At 39.0% G+C, this 20877-nt stretch overlaps 1 protein-coding gene across 2 annotated transcripts; it reads left to right on the forward strand.

Moving 5' to 3' along the window:
- Window positions 1–7614: 7614 nt before the first annotated feature.
- LOC111251367 (chymotrypsin-like elastase family member 1) lies at window positions 7615–16405 on the forward strand. Of its 2 annotated transcripts, none has more exons than XM_022807877.2 (5): window positions 7615–7692; window positions 8090–8459; window positions 14521–14757; window positions 15489–15688; window positions 15961–16405. In XM_022807877.2, exons 2-5 carry the CDS (start codon window positions 8325–8327, stop codon window positions 16277–16279), a joined length of 891 nt encoding a protein of 296 aa, XP_022663612.1. In that variant the 5' UTR covers window positions 7615–7692; window positions 8090–8324; the 3' UTR covers window positions 16280–16405. The 2 variants fall into 2 exon arrangements, with proteins under 2 accessions (XP_022663612.1, XP_022663618.1); XM_022807883.2 differs by lacking the exon at window positions 7615–7692 and adding an exon at window positions 7866–7961.
- Window positions 16406–20877: the final 4472 nt, after the last annotated feature.

Genomic DNA, 20877 nt, shown 5'->3' on the forward strand with positions numbered 1-20877 from the left:
AAGTATAGCTGGGTGACTTGCATGGCTTGAATCCTATAGGTGTGTTTATAAAAGAAAAATGAAATAAGTTTAATTTTATAGTATCATTTATTACCGAACCCACGGGATATGCGAAAGCATATGCCCTTACGTCAGATTCAAGTTTGCCATCATAAAGCTTGTACAACAGCCACAACGGGGAGGGCAAACAATCTAAGTACCTCGGTTTTATGCGTTTGATGTCGAATGGCTTCACTCTTTTTATGCGTGTGTTATATGCTAACATGCAGTTATGCCGTTCATATTAATACACCGGTCAATATCTCTAGACTAGATCAATTTCGGTTTTATTTTTGTCCGGCAACAAAGGAAGCAAGGTGAAATGTTAGGCGACAATAAAAAAATCAAGGAAATTGATGTAGATGCAATAATTATTTAGCGCGCGAGTTATCTCTCTTAACCCACATCCTATGCGACTGTAATCTCAGATGTTCCCAGAATCTTCTGCTGCAAATAGCCTGAGCTAGAACTAAGCAACGCGCGAATAGCCCTTCTTAGCTTATTGACATCAGGGGCAGCATTAAAGAGAGCACATTCCTTCCTCTAATGGTCCTTTCGATAGGACGAATGCTCTTCCAGCCTTGTTAAGCACAGGCCTTGTTAAGTCATTACCCTGATGGTGTAGTCTACCTCAGATAGTAAGCGTAAGAAGCTGGAAGCAATATATTACACAAAACAAATGAGCTCCATGAAAGTCTGATCTAGATTAATTTATTAGTTAACATCTTAACTTTGTAAAACGGTATATGGCCATGTTCTTCGAGTCGTAATCGTCGGAATAAATATCAATCAAGTGGTCTAGTGAAGAGATCGAATCTTTCGTTTGAGCGATATCGTATTTTCGCATATGATCAACACCTATTATTGTTGTTATAGCTTTTCTAGGCTCTAGATTAAATAGTTACTTGGAAAATAAACGAATCAATGTGATACAGAACGTCACACATTGGCGACTTTACAATCGGTAAGTAGCATAACGCTCAGGTCGTTCTCGATAGGCATAACTTGAAGTGTTTGAGGAAGAACGTGACTGGCGTTGCGTTCAGCCGAAGTCGTGCGTACTGTCTTTTCGTTGAATTGATTTCTACAATGACGGTTACACGAATACTTCTGTTTTTATTCGTTTGCACATGCAGAAGTGATCTGATTGAGAAGTGAGACACGTCACGCGGAATAGGAAGACGATATTCTGACGCATGCGACGTGTTTGGCTTACTACAAAGACAGATGGGCAAAGGAGAATACGCGAAATTTTATTTCTGAGAACAACGAGACGTGTGAGAAGACTGCCAGCTGGTTGAGAGTAGAAGTTCGTAGGTAATCTGTCAGCTCGATCTTTGTCTTGCAGTTGGCGATCGCCTATTACGAAACAAAAACAAACGCATTGCAGTTTCGGTGCTTCACCCGGCAGCTGCAGGCCTCGTTCCAGAAACTAAGGGCATTTAGGACAATTTGAATACGTGGATAACTTTTGTTCACTCAGGTTAATTAGAAAAAAATGCTTATACATGCTAGTGAACGGATACTCTAGGAATAGAAGAGCATACAGAGTGTCACACGGCTCCGAAATGGGACAAAATACAGCACCCTTTTCATTTTTTAGTTATACTAGAGAACTATTATATTGTACGTGATCACTCTGCAGGCGGTGGTTGTTTTACGCAAGTGTCAATTTTAGCCCTTAGCGACACTTCTCCTTTTTTGCGCTCATTTATTGATAGAATGATGCGAGATATATCTAGCAAAATTTTGAAGTCCAGTTCTATAGCCATTGTTATCATCACAAACAATAGTGTCTCTCGAAGTCAGTTTGCATAGTTTTTCTTACTAAACTTATCAACACACGGTATTCTATATTGTAGGCCGGGCGAGCTTCGTTTCGTACCCGCCAAAACAGCCGTTCGACGTAATGCCGAATGGCTTGGCCGAAGTATCTGACGTAAATCGATAAATGCATTGTAAATATGTCCTTTAAGTTTTTTGATTGGATGCAACTTATTACTAGAAACACCTATTTTAAGGCAAAATAAGAGAAGTGCCCTATTAACGGTCTCGAAACCAAGCAGTCCTTCATTGCATTCAGACAAGCTGCTTATACTAATTTTATCTGACAGTACAGCTTTGACCAAACGCATATGAAGTGTAGACTGAGCTCGCTGAAGTGGAGGACCCAGAAGCCTGTCGCAGAACTTATTAAATAGCAGTGACCCTAGCACCAAGCATCGACTTGAGGAAAAATATTTTAGACGTTTGGCGTCAGTATCGTTGCGAACATGCTTTTGCATATGACCGCCGGAAGCGATTCAACGATACTAGAAATACTTGCTAAAATACTGTTCTTCAGAAAGCACAGCTTGTTGATAATTAAGGAAATATAATATAATAATGATAAAGCACAGAGATTGTGCTTAATGTTACCGCGACTCCTATTGACGACACGCTTATTGGTCATTTGTCTTCCAATTACCGATTAAAGTTGCAAATAATTGAATAAATAGCGCCATTAAAAGCTTGAGCAGAGTAATTGCGGGCCTGGCACCACAGACGTTAAAAAACGTCTGTGCTGAGTTTTCTTCACAAGACGACGTATATTGAATGAATTTATCTAGTTTGCAAGTTGCTGCTTTTTGGTTGTGGTTAGCTTCGTCTTATACTATACTAAGAATCACTTTATGCCGCTAACTTGAAGTATCCCTAATGAAAACGCAGCGCGAAAAGGAATACCTATAGTAAGAATTACGTAAAATACGGCTCATAGCGCTATGTAACAATCTACTCGGTCCATCAAGACAAACATAATACTAAGTTCCAACTTCCGTGAATGAACCGCGTGGATCGTAGAAGATGGATGGTTTTACTTTGTAATCGACTCAAACTTTCGCCAGGTCGTCTGTTCATTTCTAAAATGCAGTGATAGCTTATGTCTGCATATATGTAGTTTTCTCCATATTGTATGTGATATGTTCTAGACAGAATCAATGATCTTATACGGTTATTTAAATGCTAAATGTTCGTAGCATTCAAATGTAATCTTCAATCTTCGGCGCAATCGACGAACGTGTACAAATATCTTTGTAGATACATGATAAAATTATTCGAAATACTGTAGAGAACTTTTGGTTGGGTGCATATATATTGTAAGAAGGGTTGTCAGTAAGAAAAGAGTTTATATTCCAGCTTATAACTCTTCATTTCTTCTAACGGGAGATTATTACTTTTTTTTTCTGCTCTAGTACGCTAGGTTATAATGAAGTGCCTTAATTTAATGACTTATGTTAGCCTAAGCTAAATCTCTGGTTAACGCCGGAAGCGCTGGAATCAGGTCGTGTATCCTTTTCTGCCCTTTAGAAAAAGATCAAAACTACAGACTTCGTAGTGACTAAGAAACGTAGAGCTTTCGTAGTGAGATAGTTTATCAGGATGTAAAGGATGCGTAGCGAGAATAATAATATCTAATATCGTAAGTGAAGAAGTCGCAGATACTAGCGCTTAGAGGTGTGGTCGTCAACGATCACTGGATTTCGACAGTAACAAGAGACTTACATGAGCAACGCATTAAGCTAAAAACTTTTGTTGGATCTATCACCGGTCCGACGTCGATATTGGTCCTAGGCTTTGATAGGACGCTCCTATATCTTTCACACTAAGACTGTCCGTTATCGGTGAAATCAGTTCGTACCTACTTAAATAATTGATATCAGGTCACATAGTGTACTCCTTGCTTTGGGACGCTGACTCGAAAAAAGATCACTAAATATCTGATAGGGCTTTTATTTGTGTAATATAACTATCAGTACACATATAAACAACAGGGCCGCTGTGATTATAGAATTATTATGGCAGATGTTGTCCTTAATCTACTGTGGTAACTGATAATCACATTATTCTCCTATTAGACGTACTTATTAGTTAGGCAAGAAAGGTGATCCATTACGTAGGCATGAATAAAGGTGTTTGTCTTTAGCCTTTATGCTTTTAAGTTCTTCGGCGCGTTCATAGGCCATGTAGGTACACGTTCAAAACCCAAACGAAGAAATATAGGTTAAGAACAAACGCCTTGGAGCGTAACTATGTGAATTTACGTCGAATAAAAATTCATGGGTCAGTAAATTGTGCTCCCAAGCGTCTAAGCAAACATATTGATTTAAACAACTATCGTAATTTGAAGTGGTTTATCCGTTCTTTTGTATTTCACCCTGTTTGTCCGTACATTCAGCTAAAATATTTTTTTTTTTTGTAGAAAATAATGTAAAGTTAAAATCAAGAGCTTTGACCAATGCTAAGATAAGATACGCAAATGGCGATGGAAACGACTCTACTACTTGTGTGAAATAGAACTTTACTCAGAAGGAAGTAAATACATTTTGGGAAGCGATACAACGATTTAGATTTCTACACAACAAAAACCTTATAAACTGCGTTCATATGTATTATGTTGGGAAGCGTCCGCAATTACAAGTTGTAGACTTGTACAACAAAAAAAAAAAAAACTCTCTTTTTTGCTCAACTTATGTAGACAATGGGCAAAATAACCTGTACTATATACATCTAATAAAGTCTAAAGATATGGATAGCGTGGTTCTTAGACCCATGTGGGATACAGGAAGAGGATGCTGTGGAGTTGTTGACAAATGAGCGACAAGTACGACTAACCGACTATATCTCAGCCTTTCAATCAAACAGCTCCAAAGTCTAATGTATTTTAAAATTCTATCGTACGCTGCCTACCACTAAGTAAAAATTGGTTTTTCTGCCTTTACTAGTCAATATACTCGTTTTGTTGGTTTTAAAATAGCCACTATCTGTTTACTGACTCCCGTCTAATCGCAACAACGATTGACTCTTCAAAACCCATTCATGATTTAGAGCTTCTGGGTCAGAAAAATTGAAGACACTGTTTTACGCCGGTGTAACTTGGACGTATAATCATTGATTGAATTTTTTCATGTTATAGGAATAATTAGCTACCTTGTGTAAAATAAGTTCTGTGTATGCGAAGTGATGCGGGCTATTGTGCTCTGGTACACTGCTAAGTTTGTACATAGAGAGGCATGAAGGAGGAGTGCCTTAACGTATAAAGCTGATGCAACAATCAGTGTAACAAAGGCAGATTTAAATTTATTATAGGACATTTTTGTGTTCAGAAAAAGTTAAGGATGGCTCCACACTTATTAACAGAAAATAGTAATAAATACCACATGCGTATCAGAAGCTCACAGATCAGTCGCTCAAGGTACGATTCGTTCGCACTGCAACGATAGAAAAATCATGGCATTATTTACTTACGGGCTCAAAAACGTTTTCGCTGGATACATATCGAAATCTAATATTATAAATTAGAAAAAAAAAAAACGCCACTATGCAAAGTAAGCAAAGTCGACGTTAAGACAGCTAGGTATATCTACTACGGTTAGGCTATTGATAACTGAAGCACTACGACAGATAAACTTGCATTTGCTGGGTGACTCAATAATAATGTATTCGGATCTGCTTAATAACAGTCGTTATTAAGTCGTTAACAAATGATACTGGCTAGAGTCTATATAATAATAATGGCAGTAGTCAAAGCTTTATAGACTTCAAAAACAGTCTTATGTGGAGAGAATAATGAACCTGCAATGACAATCTGTATTGTTGTCAATGTACCGAAAGCTTCAAAGGTTCCGTGGACTTCATAGAAGTGGGATCAGCACGTTTATCTGTTCGTAAAGCACTTACATTTCTAACCTCACCTCGCTGTAAGCCTTTCTTCCCAGTTTTCAGGATTTCGACGACAACAACACAAATCACCAAAATCGGTTCGTTAACGCTATTCTATCCGCAGAGGACATCTTGCGTAACTCCTACATTGCCTCAAAAAGGCACACTGAATGCGTTCGAGTATGTCTGGTAGTTTCTGCGGTACAGGAAATACGGCTTTCTAGCAAGCTATTACCAAGGCTAATTAGTTCTATCATTTTCCACCACCAGAGAAGTAGTTTATTAAAACGGCAAGTTGTTGGTCGGAAAGGGATCTTGGAATGATGACAGTCCACACTTAGAAGGTCTCGTAACTCAATGGTGTGATCAAGTTCTATGTATACATCCTAATGTCGCATGTAAACCAGACGCAGAGGTCGCGTCTGGGACGCGGAGCGGGACCCTTATTGTTACTTCCGATCCTGACGTTAGCTATCTCTATAGACGGACGCATGTAAAGGTGGTAGTACGAACTAGAACAAAGCCTTTGTTACTACTGCGTCACGATAACTTTCACGACGAAAGACCGCCTTGACTTCTTTTGGACACGATTTAGGGATGATTTCACTGCAGCCCGAGAGCTTGTGCCACTGGTAATCGAACGAATCTTTTTACACTATAGTCGGGTGTTTCCCATCCACAGTCCGTCAAAAGAGCGTCATGGCTCCCTATGGATGGCTAATTACAGCAGTTCCTACGAACTAATTTACAGTTAGGCAGGCCGAGTGCTATTCAGGCTAAGCAGCTACGGATCAAGCTAGAAATGGTCATTAAGCGTGTATTTCATTTTGGTTAGGTTAGGTTAGGCGCGCTGCATTCAGAATTATGTGGCCTGTATTAAAGAGCACACAACACAACAACGAAAACAGGCCAAGTTGAATCTTCATGCCACTACTAGCTACATATTATTGTTTTTCTTTATTCAGTTACACCGATTGTGTAGTATATATGCCATTCACGTACGTTGGACCAATGACTCGGATTTCTTCTAGCTAAAGCCACCGCACCGACTACGTTGTTTATAGATAATTGGATGTGTTAGATAATTGGACAGAAACATTGCGTAGTGATAAAACTTCGGACGATTTGCAGAAGTGAGGTTTACGAAACTGCAAATTTTTTAAAGGATCGAAAAGGCTGTACTGGCAGTCATGTAACGGCATCGTGTTAACAATTTATTACAGCAGATAAATTAAGGAAGCAGAGTAATAAAAATAAGATGAATGCATTTGAAGAAGATACGGCTTTTATTGGCACTTTATGTACGTATGGTGTAGTGTGTATGTGAAGTTATAGAACGACCCAATCAACGATGTTCCAAGGGCACTACGATCACCAGATCTACCCGGGATTGGCGCTATTTGTTGAAACGAAACGTCCCCAGTTTCTACTAAACTGAAATAAATTTAGTTTAGATATAGATAACTAATCTTATAGGCAGCTGTCTGGAGGATCTTCAAGCACCTTAGATCTGCAGTATATTAGGGTTTTTACGCTGCTTTAAACGAACCTTTTTAAGATTATATTTTTAATGAAATCCGATAAAAAAAAAAAAAAAACAATGTATAGGTTCTACTTGATAGTACAGAATAAATAGATCGCTCTAATTAACGATTCTGACGAACACATGAACCTATATGCATACACATTAGTTGGTTTTTAAAGTTCGGTTTCCCTTTTCTCGTTATGTTGAAGCGTTCCACGACAGCTTTCCGCCGCCATAGACTTACTGGTATCGTTTTCTTCATGGGAATAACACTAATTACCACTTGTGCTCTAGGTGAGAGCCTTTAAAAACTTTCGAAACAATAGATTGTTCAATAAAATGGACTGGCAACTGGTCTGACTAATAGTCGGTTGTAAAAGAGAGCACCAAAAAAGGACACACAAGAACCTAAGGACAATTCAATTAGGGTAGGTTCTACAAAACACATTTCGTTGAGATGGGAGTGAATATTTTGAACTATCAATAGCTGGTTTAATGAGTTCTAATAGTAAAAAAACGAGCCTAATGATAAGGTGACAATAAAGGTGTTTCGAGATTTGTTTGGTTCTCAAATACTTGCGGCAATCAGATCCGATTTCCGACAGTAAAAGTGTGTCCTTAGACGAAATTCATTTTCTAAATATAATTACTAAATGGTTTCTGTCACATTAACGTGCGCATTGAAGAGACTGTGCAGGTAACAGTGTTTATCTAATTTTTACAAATCGATATCAACGCACGTTATCAGCTCGCCAAACGTCGATTATACGTAACTACAATTAGGGTCATGTTTATCGTTGGCTAACTTTCTTTTGTTACTTTCAGTCCACTCCATTCGTACAGAATCTTAAATGCGAAAATCCAATGGTAAACATACTACGACTGCTGCTGACGACGCAATTAGTCAGAGTTTATTTCATTTAGACATCTTTGTCTTTTGACCACTATTACGTCATATCTTGTTCGTACGTAAGCAGTAGCGTAGTTCCACCCGAGTGGAACGCTGCCGTGCAGTGGATTAGCGTGCATCGACAACGAAGTGTACCAAGCTCAGGCAGCGATGAGCGCCATTGCTGTTTTCATCTGGACAGCCTATTCCGTCTCTGCAGTCAATTGGGAACAAGGCGTATTTAATTGGACGAAAGGTGCGACCCAGGTAGAGGCTCACGAGTATCCATGGAAAGTGTCCATACAGGTACTTCAATCTTTATTCAACGCGTTTTTTTTTCTATTATTAATTACTGCTACTGATGAAGCTATTTGCCTATTTAACAGAAACATAGTTCGAGTGTACGATACAGAATTCGGTGAAAGACTCCAATTCATAGGTCTAGACGTCGATGTAAATCCGTCTAGGCAGTTGAAATCAGGCTTCCTGAACCTAGCGAATGAGGAGCCCGTTTCAAATTAATTTTGATGTCCATTATACCACTGACTTGTTCTGCTGGTGTTTGCTTTTTGCTTCGTTCGTACGAATCATAAAGACAAAGTTCAGCCTTTACCTTTGGTACATTTCGGAATCGCGATTGCGCTTCTGAATCAATTGGTGTTTGTTTGAAAACAACTGGACGCTCATGATATTTGTTGTAATCTACATACAATAAAAAAATATCTTTATTATAATACGTTATTGCTCTGCGAGAATCGTATACTATTAAAAAATAAGTTTAGTTTAGGCAGGCTACCGAACACTCGTTCCTCTTTATGTGCCTTCTTTATTAAACATGGATGATTGCTTGTGCGTTGCGCTAAGAAAAGTTGCTACGTTATGGGACCTTGTTTCCGTGATCGCCGTTCAGATTTTAAAGCTCTGTTTCGTATTCTGCAGCAGTCCGAAGAATACATTGCAAACGTCCCACAGATCCCAACAAAGCTGCTTGACAAATTAGTAAGTGAGATGTATTCTATGGTCCCCAAACCAGACGCTATCTGTTACCATCCAGAAATATGCGCTTGATGGTTTTTCGTCACTAGTGAACGCCCCGCCTCGAACGCGTTCATTTTAAACGCGGACTCCATAATTCACCTATACACGTTGAGCGAATAGGCAACCGCGTTTGTCGTATTTGCTAAAAGTACGTAAGCCTGCAATGGCAGCTTTGATTTAGGACGGCTTTAACAGCAGCTGCAAGAAAAACGCAATATAGTTCGAACGCACCTACTGGCAAAGGAACGTTTCCCTTTTTTAACTAAACAAAAACGTCTGCTAACCGCCACACTTTTGACGCTGAATTTGCGTTAAATAGCCTCATTCTACTCTACTGCCCCTCATGATCATTTTTCATCTTCACAATAAATACCAACAAATGAAGGTAGCAGCTGTACAAATATATATATATAAGGACGTCGAGACCTTAATATAAAAGCATTTTACGTAGAACGTGGGTTCGCTATCGTTATTTAACACAAGAATATCTTGAACAGTGCACACTATTATATCAGACTGAACACATCCACTTTGCGAGGAAATTTTTGTTAAAGAAGTGATTTTTTTCTTCAGCTTCTGCTTATCATATGTAATCAATGAGTGATATCTCCTGAGTTAAGTTGGGAAGCTGCTGAGGAATACCAGCTAGCCAAAATCTTGCTTTCCGTTTGTTATTATGATAATTATAACGCATAATAACAACAACAGCAAGTGTCTAATTTAATTTGTCGCGTTGCCGCAGAACAACGATTCGTCTGACGACGTTAATGTCGTGTAACAAATTTGCCCTTGAAATCAGAGGATATAGGGACGACTCTCCTTCTAAAGCGTCTTGGCAATTTTGTGACATCCTGATTTTGTAGTGATAGAAATAATAACAAAACGCATCTGTGTTTAATCAAACACAGATGCATTTTGTTTAGTCAAACTTGTACTGCTATCTATACGTGTGAACAACTTATAGATAGATGATCAGATCAGTTTCGGGCTCGGGACTGCTAACGTACCCTAAATGAAACGAGTGGAGAAGTCTTTTGGACGAAACAAAAGGATGACAGGTTTTTTACAATCACAAATCACAAGACACCGTATCTGATGTCGAATCATCTCGCACTAAGATGGGATTCGTTACCGCAAGCAGCGCTAGATGCCCATATATTCTCAGACGGATCCGAAGGACGGGAAGGTTTGCTGCAATCGAGGAGCCTTTTCGCGAAAGCAAACCGTAGAGTCTAAGGGCTTTGGTGGCCAAAATTGGGATTTCACATGTCAGGTGTTACAGAATGATAACTCAAATATTGAGAACGCGGAAATTGAGTAAACAATTGGTTCTCCGTGAATTCCAGGCCAGTCGAAGGCGGCTATGGTATATTTCATGTGCAATTTGTGGAACTTTAATCAACGAAGAATCCGCTTAAAGCCCGCAGTTGCCATAGACGAGACACTGTTCAGTCTTTAAGGCCAACTAGATAAGGATCAAGGGAGAGAATGGCGTCGCCTTGGGAAGGTATGGAGTACGGTGACAATGTCGAGTAAGTTCGGACGTAAGGTGCTAGCAGTACCTGCAATGGACACAAAGGACATCTGCTAATATAGGTTACTCGCCGAAAGTTAAGCAATGAATGCAGCCTCTACCTTAAATTCTTTGAGATTCATGAACCGTTGGCACGGCAACAGAAAGCACGCAGTTTGCTTATTTGATGACAACCCCAGTTTAATTAAACCCCAGAATTAAACAAAAAAGATATCCAACGTTAGGTGAAGCCCACTTATTCTCCCGATCCAAGTTTGTGATTACGGGGCTTTCGATAACTTAAAAAGGTCAACTGATGATCTTACTACGAATTTACTATAGGTACGCTTGGGAAGTAAAAAAAAATAAAGCAAGGTACCTTTAACACACATTAAAAAATTATCATTCTACCATAACTAGCCGAAGTTTGCTTGTAACGGCCATATACATGTTCATACAGATAAAATTTATATACTGAGTATTAGAGAAATGAACACGTCTAATTTGTCAACGATCTAAGAAAAGCTGCAAATTGAACTGCGCGGACGACATCGTTCTGAAGGATGTACAAAAGTTTTCAACAATTGTCCACGAGTCTATTTTCTTAATTTTTAAGTAATGACAGATAAAATATTGCAGAGACAGCGAGTGAATCTTAGTAATCTTAGTAAGCCTCTAAATTCTGACAAGAGATTAATATATTGCGACTCTAATGTAACTATAAGCTTTGCCTGTTAATAGTAGTTGGATTATAGATGTAGCTGGATCGAGAAGACATCAAGCGTTCCTACAGACAGATGTTTAGCTAATTTTCTCTTTTGCCAAACTAACCTCCGACATTTCTCTATACATACGAATCAAGAATGCATGTACTGGAACTGATTGGGTAACGGCGAAAGGCCGGCTCTTTTTTAAAACATCGTTCAACTCATGTAATATCTACTTTTTAACTTGTGAATACAAACGTGCATTGAGCGGTAAAGTTGGTTTTCGGTGATGAAGGCGTTGACCTGACACCGATATCTCTAGAAACACATTGGTACCGAAAGCGATGTAAACGATGCCATGGCAACAACAATTTTCCACTCGCAAAGGTCACCTATTAATCAGCCCCTCGCGCGAGACAAATGCAAGTTCTTCGCTCACCTCAGATCGACGATGGAGCGCATTACGGACAATTATCCAATTTCAGATGTAGCAGCAGCAGATTTTAGCACCGTCAAACGGAAAATCCGTGGCAGACAAAACAGTGCGGACCACGAAGGCGATTGATGCTACCCATGTGACTATATTTGCGTAATCACTGATGGTTTATGAAAACCTCACATGTAGCATATCATAGTCAAATAAATAATCTCTAAGGTCAAGGCGAAGGGATGTAATTGGTATCGTTTGTTTATCAATTTTGAGCAACATTTTCCTGACAAAAAATTCTCGTCGTTAGAAGAAAGTGCAAAAACAATGGCTGGCGTACTCACAATGAAAAGCGCGCACGAAATCGAGCGCGGCGTCTAGTGAAAAGAACGGCATGCCACTATACAATGGCTTCATCCGCATGATACAGACTATTGTTTATAATAATAATGTGTTAAAAAATGTAGGCCATACGTGTAGGTGATCAAGGAGATATTTGAAACGAATCTGTGAGCCGTTAAAGCTATAATCGAGGTGAACGGAGGCGACATTGGATAGCGGAAGCGATTTTATTGATATAAGTGTCTAACCAGCTTTTCAACATCGTCATAAGTAGTACACCGGCCTAAGCTGCTCACGCGAAGGCATTACATAAACTTGTTACTTAGGAAAATTTAAGGGTCCAGTGATTCTAACGCGTTTACTTCGTTCCTTTTTTTGTGTCTGAGCCATGACTTTTTGATTGATGGATGGATGGATGGATGGATGGATGGATGGCCTGACAAAATCACTCCAAGAGTTCAACAACTCGAATGCTCAGCTTGGTAGGCTTTCGTAAGGCTAGAATTACGGAAGCTAGAGGAAGCGTTGTGCAATCATTATACAACATTGATTCTACAATCATTATATAACAGGGTACAGCCGCGTATTAACAGGTCGAACCATATGTGAACGGAGCCTTTTTCTGCGCGCGTGCATTGGGCCACCCGTCTACAAATAGCTGACGAATTAAGTATTAATCTACTGTATTTTATTTATCTTTGTTTACTACATGTACAGGTTCAGCTGTTTATAAATAAACAGCTGAACCTGTTTCAATAGACACGATTTAAATCCAATTAAATTATTGCTACGTCATGAAGGACCAATACAAACTGGAATACAATGCTGTAAATAATATCGTAACATAGGCGTAAAATTGAACAGCAATTTCTATGCTAGTTAGCTCGTGTGTCCTGACTTAAATTAACTTACTCAGAATAGTCGGGATGAATTGCAATTTAGTTCTATAGGTAAGTGAATATTCTTTTTAGCAACGGTGTTTCCCTAATATCGGATAAAGTTTACTTTCGTTTGCCAAGCGCTGAAGGTCGATAAAAGGTTTGTACTGAAAGTCTGTTGGCGTTTGCACGCTCGACAGCAGGGGCAGGGCGGTCAATCTTCGAAAAGGTATTTCGGAGGAAACAAAATAATGCTTTTTTGTTTTCGATGACAGTTAATAACATCTCAAGCCGAAAAACAAAATGTCTATCGATCAGAGTTTCAGACAAAAATAATCGTTACAGAAGTGAACTAAGTAATTTCGCTGTTCTTCTTCTTCTTCAGAAGAAGAAGAAATCTTTTTCAAGAAATTTCAAAGTACTTAGCTAATAATTTAACGTGAGCTAGTAGAATATTGATTAGGGCTAGGTAAAAAGACTAGGACCTCTATGCATGTTTATATGACGTATGAAACTTTTATAATTTTTGACGAAAATTCTGATCGGAGACTACTTGCTCAAGTTCTAAGAGCGAGTAGAAAGATACAGAGGTATTATTATACACTATAGTACTATAAAAAAAAAAATAGCGAGCGTTGCGGCTTTTAGGCCAAGCGTACAAGTTCTTATGTACTGCGATCCTCGCAGTAACTTCCGCTGAAATGTTTCTCCAGCCCCAACTATCCGCTTGAACCTTATCAAAAAGCGTTCTGTCCTAGTGCCATTTAGGCGTATTTGTCTAATCATTTGCGTATCGTGCTCGATCCTTTGAGTGAAATCTCTGCGTCATACGCACTGATATGACAGCAGCAGGAGACTAGTCCTGCATCTTAAGATCATGCCCTTATCCCTCGTTAAACCTGTATTATGAGCGAACAGGAAAAGTGTATCATACATGTACAGGTTAGAATCTTCAAGGGCAAACAATTCTTATTATCTATTTAGTTTTTTTGTGCAGCAGCAAATATCATTTTAACTAAGTACACTTAGATAGCACACTTGATTTGGGTAACTTTTCCAAGGCAATCGTCTACAGAGATCTCAGTGCCTAAAATAAAACACAGCGAATTTTGACGTGAATTGCTAAAGATTAAAGTTACATATGTTGACGATTGCGTTATCGATCATTGAGCGTACTTTCCGACCGTTAGCGCGGACTCCGATATGTACATTGCCAAATACATACCTCCTGAAGTGCAGAGCGTAAGCGCAAAGCAGGTCCTTCTTTTTGAGCCAAGATACAGACCTCTGTGCCTATATCTAAAATTTAACTAGTGTCCAAGTCATAATCAGAAGTGATATCCTGCCAGAACCTGGTTAGGCAGGTTACGATTTCTCTATATACTTTTTGTTATTACGTTAGTTTGTTCGCTTGCGTAACCGCTTCATTATTACTACAGCTTAGTTTTACATTGTGTTGCAGGCAAATTATAGGCCAAAACAACAGGCATTCGATTGGGGCCATGAGTTCATGGGCGCAATCCTCAACCACCGCTGGGTTGTGACAGGAGGGGTAAACATAGTTCATAAATGTGTTAAATATTCACGCTGCAGAATTATTGCCGGGACTACCAACGTTTCCGTAAATACTCGCCACGGAACGGTGATAAACGTTGAAAAGGTGTACCCTCATTACACAAGTCGTCCGAACAGTACCGGGGTTGGTTTTCATGTGTATTTCTATATATGTATACATACATGTATATATGAGCGTGTGTGTATGCGTTAGATCACGTGCCAGTTGTCATTACGCTTTTCAAAAAGGATCTTCGGGATTATCTGGAGTATACCATTTACGTGACGTAAGACTTATTAGTAGTATTTTAAAAGGTAAAATATCCTGCAGCGACGAATAAGCTAGGTCTCTACTGACATGCCTTATGGTGCCTATAACTTCAGACCCCTTATTTCAGTCATTTTTTACTTCTGTTCTTAGAGACAACTAAGTGTCGAGCCAAATTTTAGACTTCTGCGACAAAAAGCGACAATAAGTTCCTACGATACGTGCTGCACCTGCTCATTGCTTTCAAACAAAATATGAAAAAATCAGGAAGGTTAATAACGCTGATCACCCTTTAAGATGAATTAAGTAAGATACGCTTTTAGGTTCGTATCTTATGATTCGGTAAGTGTGGCTTGCCTTTCAGGATTTTAACAATCCATAGGTAATAAAATTACTGCAATAAATGTAAAAATTAGTATAAGAGCAGTTATCGATAGTGCTCTACTTTGTCGACCAAGCAAGCACAAGCTCGCACCGGCATTTTAAAATAGAATGTATTAAATTTCTTGATCCATCTGTGAAAATTTGAAGTGACCAGATAAGTTCCTTGAGTAACGTTTGGTTCCGTAACACTAACTTATGTTTGCTTTATCCTTTGTGCTGTGTAGGGTGATATCGCTCTAATCAGAACCCTCGAAAACATTCCTATTGAGTCTCCTACAATAGGCATTATTTGCTTATTGCCTCCAACAAGCCAAGACGACACAGCATTGGTTGGAAAATCGTGCTTTACCATTACGTGGGGTAAATGGAAGACAAAACTTCGCGATGACATACTTTTCAAGATAGACCTGAAGGTTGTTCCCCAGTACGTTCATTTTTGGTTTATTCTTTCTCAGTTATAGTTATCTGACAAATGAAAATTTACCATAGTCTTGAAAAATTACATACCAATACAAATCACTTCTATGACCAATACTGAATTATATATTCTACTGTAATAGCTGTACGGAAGTATTCTATAAGCTAAATTGGAAAGATTTCAGCTATGTGGGTTCCAAGGTCCTGGATTAGCAGTACAACAGACAAAAGTACTTTAATTCTCAGTTTTACCACTTTTCGCATGTGTGTTGTTTATAGTATGGATTGCACGCGTAATATCCCTGGACTACCCAGAACGAATTTATGCGGATCCCGCACTGACGCGGGAAAAGATAAACCGGCCTACACGTGTACTTTGGGTACCGGCGCACCGCTCGTATGTAATATCAATGGCGTTTATAGCCTGATCGGTTTATCTTCATTTGGCGGTATCGACTGTATGCTTCGAGAACAGCCCTTTGTCTTTGTAAGGACGCAAGACTTTTATACCTGGATGAACGAAGCTATAGAAATTCACAACTATCAAGAGCAGGAAATAGAATTGGAACCAGAGGATAGAAAGAAAAGACGCTATTAATTAAAATGTGACACAAGTACGCCACGAGCATTAAATTATGGTTAGTATAGCGTTACGACGGTAATATATTTATGTATGCTTAATAAAGTTAATGTAATTTCACGTTTAATGTTAGTAGAAATTTTAGCCTCGAGTTATTCCTCCGAAGATGAAGAAAGCACGTCTGCGAAAGTCACACAGGACTGCGCATTTAAAATCCGAACTTCAAAGAACTCACTTTGATGTACGAAGCAGAGTGAGTGAGGCCTGCGGAAATAGTTACGAAGTGACCCTCTTATGTCGGATGATGAGGAAAGATCTGAAATATTAAATGGAATTACAAATGGTTTTATCGTTGCCCTATATGTGTTTTAGAGCGAAAAGACTTGGTGACCCATTGTCTTAGAATATATTTTCGACTTTCGAGTTCTAGTGCTGACGTCGATCATTGTTGCAGACGGCTGACTGCCAGGACGAAACGAAGTGTGTGTATGTGCATCTGGTTTGTCTCAGGATATCTGTTATGTTGTATGTAGGCATTATATATGTAATATTAAATGTGTCTCAGAATAGCTTAAGTGACTGAGCATCTTTGTCTAATGTCACTCATAAATATGAAGTTTGTGGCTTAATACGGGCGGTGGCAAACAATCTTTTTTCTTCTTGGAAACAATTACTCGGGTGAGAGTTGCATCAAATAAACTGAGGGCATTATCGAAAGATAGCCTCATGGGCTTGTACAAAATGACCGTACAGATATTTCATAGAGTGACTTCGTGTATGTATAGAAATAAGATTGCGGTTACAACGTCGTCATTACGTGTTGGACAAAATTATTCCTACACTGAACGAGCTCGTTGAACAATTGTAGATGTGCGGGTGTATCATTTGCGTTTTGCTTGCCGCTTTCACACAGTGGAAATCTTCCTCGGCTTAAAAGGAACGGCCCGATTAAGGTTGTGTTTGGCTGAATTCGAAAAGGGCGAAAGCGACATTGAGATTCAATGCAAAACGCCTCTGTGGTTGGTGTCATGAGATGAGGTATCCGAGAATCATAATGTATATGCTTCAACCTCACTTTCAGTTTTAAGTTTTTTATACTCCAATAAAATTCAATGCTTGTCGAAAAACTTGTATGACACATGATGAGCGTTTATCTCATAACAAAAAGTGAACATGCCCAGTGTTGTTAAGAAACATGCACAATGATGGCAGTTTTATATTCAGCAAAGAAACGAGAAATACAATGGATTATTTTTCCAGTGTAAACACTAATAAAAGATTCGCTTGAGGCTAATTTGAGGTGCATCTAATAGTTTACCGGCATCGGCAAAATGCCTCCCTCTAATTGTCCCCACGTTTTTGTTCTCCTCGCAGCAAACAAACATCATGAACAAAAAATCATCGTATAATCATTGGGCTTTTCTTAGATAGCGCATATATGGTGTTTGAAACCTATTCTGAGTAATCCTTTATATATGTATATATATGCGACGATAAGAACAAAAACGTGAGGACAATGTACATATATAATCCGTAGCCCAGCACTTCAAACTTTTTGATAAGCTGTGCTATTATTGCTTTGTTCGATTATTATAATTTTTATTCTAATATTTCAATTAGTCTTCTATTAAATAACAAATCTTTTTTATTCGCGGACGACTCTAAGCTTCTACCGCCCGTACATTGAACCCGCTTTGACTTGAATAATGGTAGCATGGGGCTCGCGTCGGAAGAGACTTACGACATTACTTAGTGCATTTCAGTCGTCCACCGAAACCTGCGAAGGGCAAGTTCACCTGGCAGAGCGTCAGTCTAAGTGTGCGTATGTCATGACTATCAGGTCTGTGAATCTAGCCGGACTTATCTAGATTTTCTGCAATAGATCTATGAAATCAAATGGAACACCACAGCCACCGTGTTCCAACGATGATGGACGCACGTTTATGGTTTACACTATGACGCACGCAACGAGCTACTCGTGAGATACTTAAATCAAGCCGCCCCTAGTAAAAATAACTATAATACGCTTAATATCACGATAAAAGGCCATAAAACGACATACACAGATTACTGGCGAGAGTTGCAGCAAAATAGCTGTAGATTCCTGCACGCCTTACGTTAGTTTTTGCTAGATTATTTTTTTCATTTAAAACCTACTATGGGCACGTTCTCCTCATTTCCGTTTAGTACTGCCATCGTTTTGCTTTATTAATGGAAGTACATCGTCGTACCTTTACAGATTTAGCTTCTTTTGCATTTTTACTGTGGCATCACGAAACACTTGCATTGCCTCGTTAGCCTTCGTATGGCTGGCTGTAGCTGCAGTTTCGGTTGCATCGAAAACATTTTAAAGAGTCGTTGTCAATGGCCCGTTTCGAATACAGATTGAAAAATTAAAATATTTATAATCGAATGATTTACTATTTATTGTTTACCGTAAGAGAATCCCGTTATTTTAAGTTTTTAGCAACTCCATAACGTCAATGCTTCAGCCATTCTCTATCGATTAGGCCTTGGCAGTTTGAATTCTTGTTTATGCGTTTAGCAGTTTAGATGCCATAGAACCAAAAGCAAACGAATGGTTTTAGGGTCTGAAATAGGCTTCGAGCTGAACCATCATCCTTAAGTAAGATTCCGAAGGTCAGAATTACGCCTGTTTTTTGCAGCTCCCTACTTTTGAAATCGCCGTCTTGTCCGGTCTTCATAACTGCTGAAATGTCAACTTTATGCAAATCATTTAGAACATTATAAACAGCGCATCCACTAACCCAGAACGTTCGGAAGAAGATGACCCTTCTCAGCATCAATGCTCGCCGCTATCTAATTCAGTTCACCTAAACGCACCTATATATTGTAGATTAATTTCTATGCGATATAACTTTCGTTGGCCAGCAATTTTTAAAGCTTCTTTCGTGTGTGGCCGCTGCTTCATTACCACGTTTTGTTTGTTCTAAGCTGGCGGGCAATACATTAAATATGACCGCCTAACTTTCCTTCAATATAGCAGATTGTTGTTGTTGAGGAAATGTGACGTAGAAAAAGCAATTGCATTCAGTGATTACTAAATTATAAATGGTGACCGCTCCTCTTCGTGTCCAGAGACAGTGATAATAGATGCTGAGGTTCAAAGTTAGATGATATCATGAATATGACCATTACAAAGTCCAGAGAAGTTATAGCGCGAGGCGGTAAGTGATTATTTCTAAAAGCAATGTTGGGGACGGCACGACGTCTCGTTGAAACACTGATATATTACCGAAGTCCATTGTTTTTCTGGATGGGTCAATATTGTTAGAATCATTATTGCTGTTTGAGAAGAGCAGGTCCACTCGGTTCCATTTTATCTTGCCTTAGTTTAGATCTTCAGCGAAAACTGCTATCTATGAGCATGAGCTGATTCTTGAAATCAGTGCTAGTTTATCGATTTGGTTACTACGGTACTTCTGGAGGTTCGAAACTTCGAAACACCTCAAACTTAGCCTTGCCTGATAATTTTGCAAATAGCTTGATATCCCTAAATTAGATCTCGGTGATTAATGCTAATTCAATTCCTTTAGGATTTATAAGTGCATTCTCAGCAATCTGAACCCATTCATGCACTACTTTTTTTTTCTTTAATATTTATTGGTCTTTTATTATTTACAATAGGTATCCAAATTACTATTTGGCATTCCACTGCGATGGTCAAGTGCTATGACCCCCCCCCCCCCAAACCTCCAAATTTGAAAGACTGATTTACCGCTTCAGAACTTAATTACGCGCTTTTTTCGCACGTATGTACTCATAGCGAGGGCCGATTGGTTTGTCTTGTTTCTGGGTATTATTGGATAGGAACCAAATTAGTACGTACAATGCGGATTCTGTTAAGAGTTCCAGCAGCATAAATCTGTTTCATCCCATCATGAGCTGTGCAAGTTAACTTTGATCTAAAACAGTACGTTTCCTTTACGACACAAAGTAGATAATATAATAAAAGGCGAATAAAAAAAGACAATTCATCTCCTCAACTTCACATCCAAATACCTGTAATTAAGAAAAAGTGCTTCTGCTTGGAAAAACCGTGTTACTATTTACCTAGAAGTTCGAGTAAAGCCAGTAAAAATAGCGGTAAAGTTTTAGAAAATGTAAGCGAAAGTGCTTCATCGTGCATGAAAGCGTAATAAGCTGATTGTTTGCTAGAAAAGAAACTGAATGTTCCGCCGGCCGGTTCGATATTCCGTACAAACGGATAGCTCTGCTAGATTCATCTTTAACGAAATCCTACCTGTCGGTTCTTTGAGACCGTCGAACGCCTGAAGGTGAGACACTCCGTCTTACAAACAGGGTCGGACAAGAATCTCTACGTATAGTAAACCGTCAAACTGTCAGAAGACCCCTGTCCCACTTCGTATAATTTCTTGCTTTGCGCGGATGTCAAAATATGCTTTTAGACAAAAACTGTGGCACTGAGCACGAGCTAAATTTCCATCTGCTATTCGTCTTTGATTTACTACTACGGTAAACACTGAACATAAAGGGCTTGGCAGCCATTAAATTTACCGCTCTTCGATAAAGCGAGAAGCATCAATGCTGCACACACGTTCCTTTCGTAACAGCACCTCATTAATAGCGTCTCA

This window comes from Varroa destructor, unplaced genomic scaffold, assembly GCF_002443255.2.
Source record: "Varroa destructor unplaced genomic scaffold, Vdes_3.0 BEIS01000001.1, whole genome shotgun sequence".
NCBI lineage: Eukaryota > Metazoa > Arthropoda > Arachnida > Mesostigmata > Varroidae > Varroa > Varroa destructor.

Coding starts and splice junctions, on each gene's coding strand:
- LOC111251367 (XM_022807877.2), top strand. CDS start 8,325: ATGAGCGCCATTGCTGTTTTCATCTGGACAGCCTATTCCGTCTCTGCA. Junction 8,460..14,520: donor CATGGAAAGTGTCCATACAG/GTACTTCAATCT, acceptor ATTGTGTTGCAG/GCAAATTATAGGCCAAAACA. Junction 14,758..15,488: donor GTCGTCCGAACAGTACCGGG/GTTGGTTTTCAT, acceptor TGTGCTGTGTAG/GGTGATATCGCTCTAATCAG.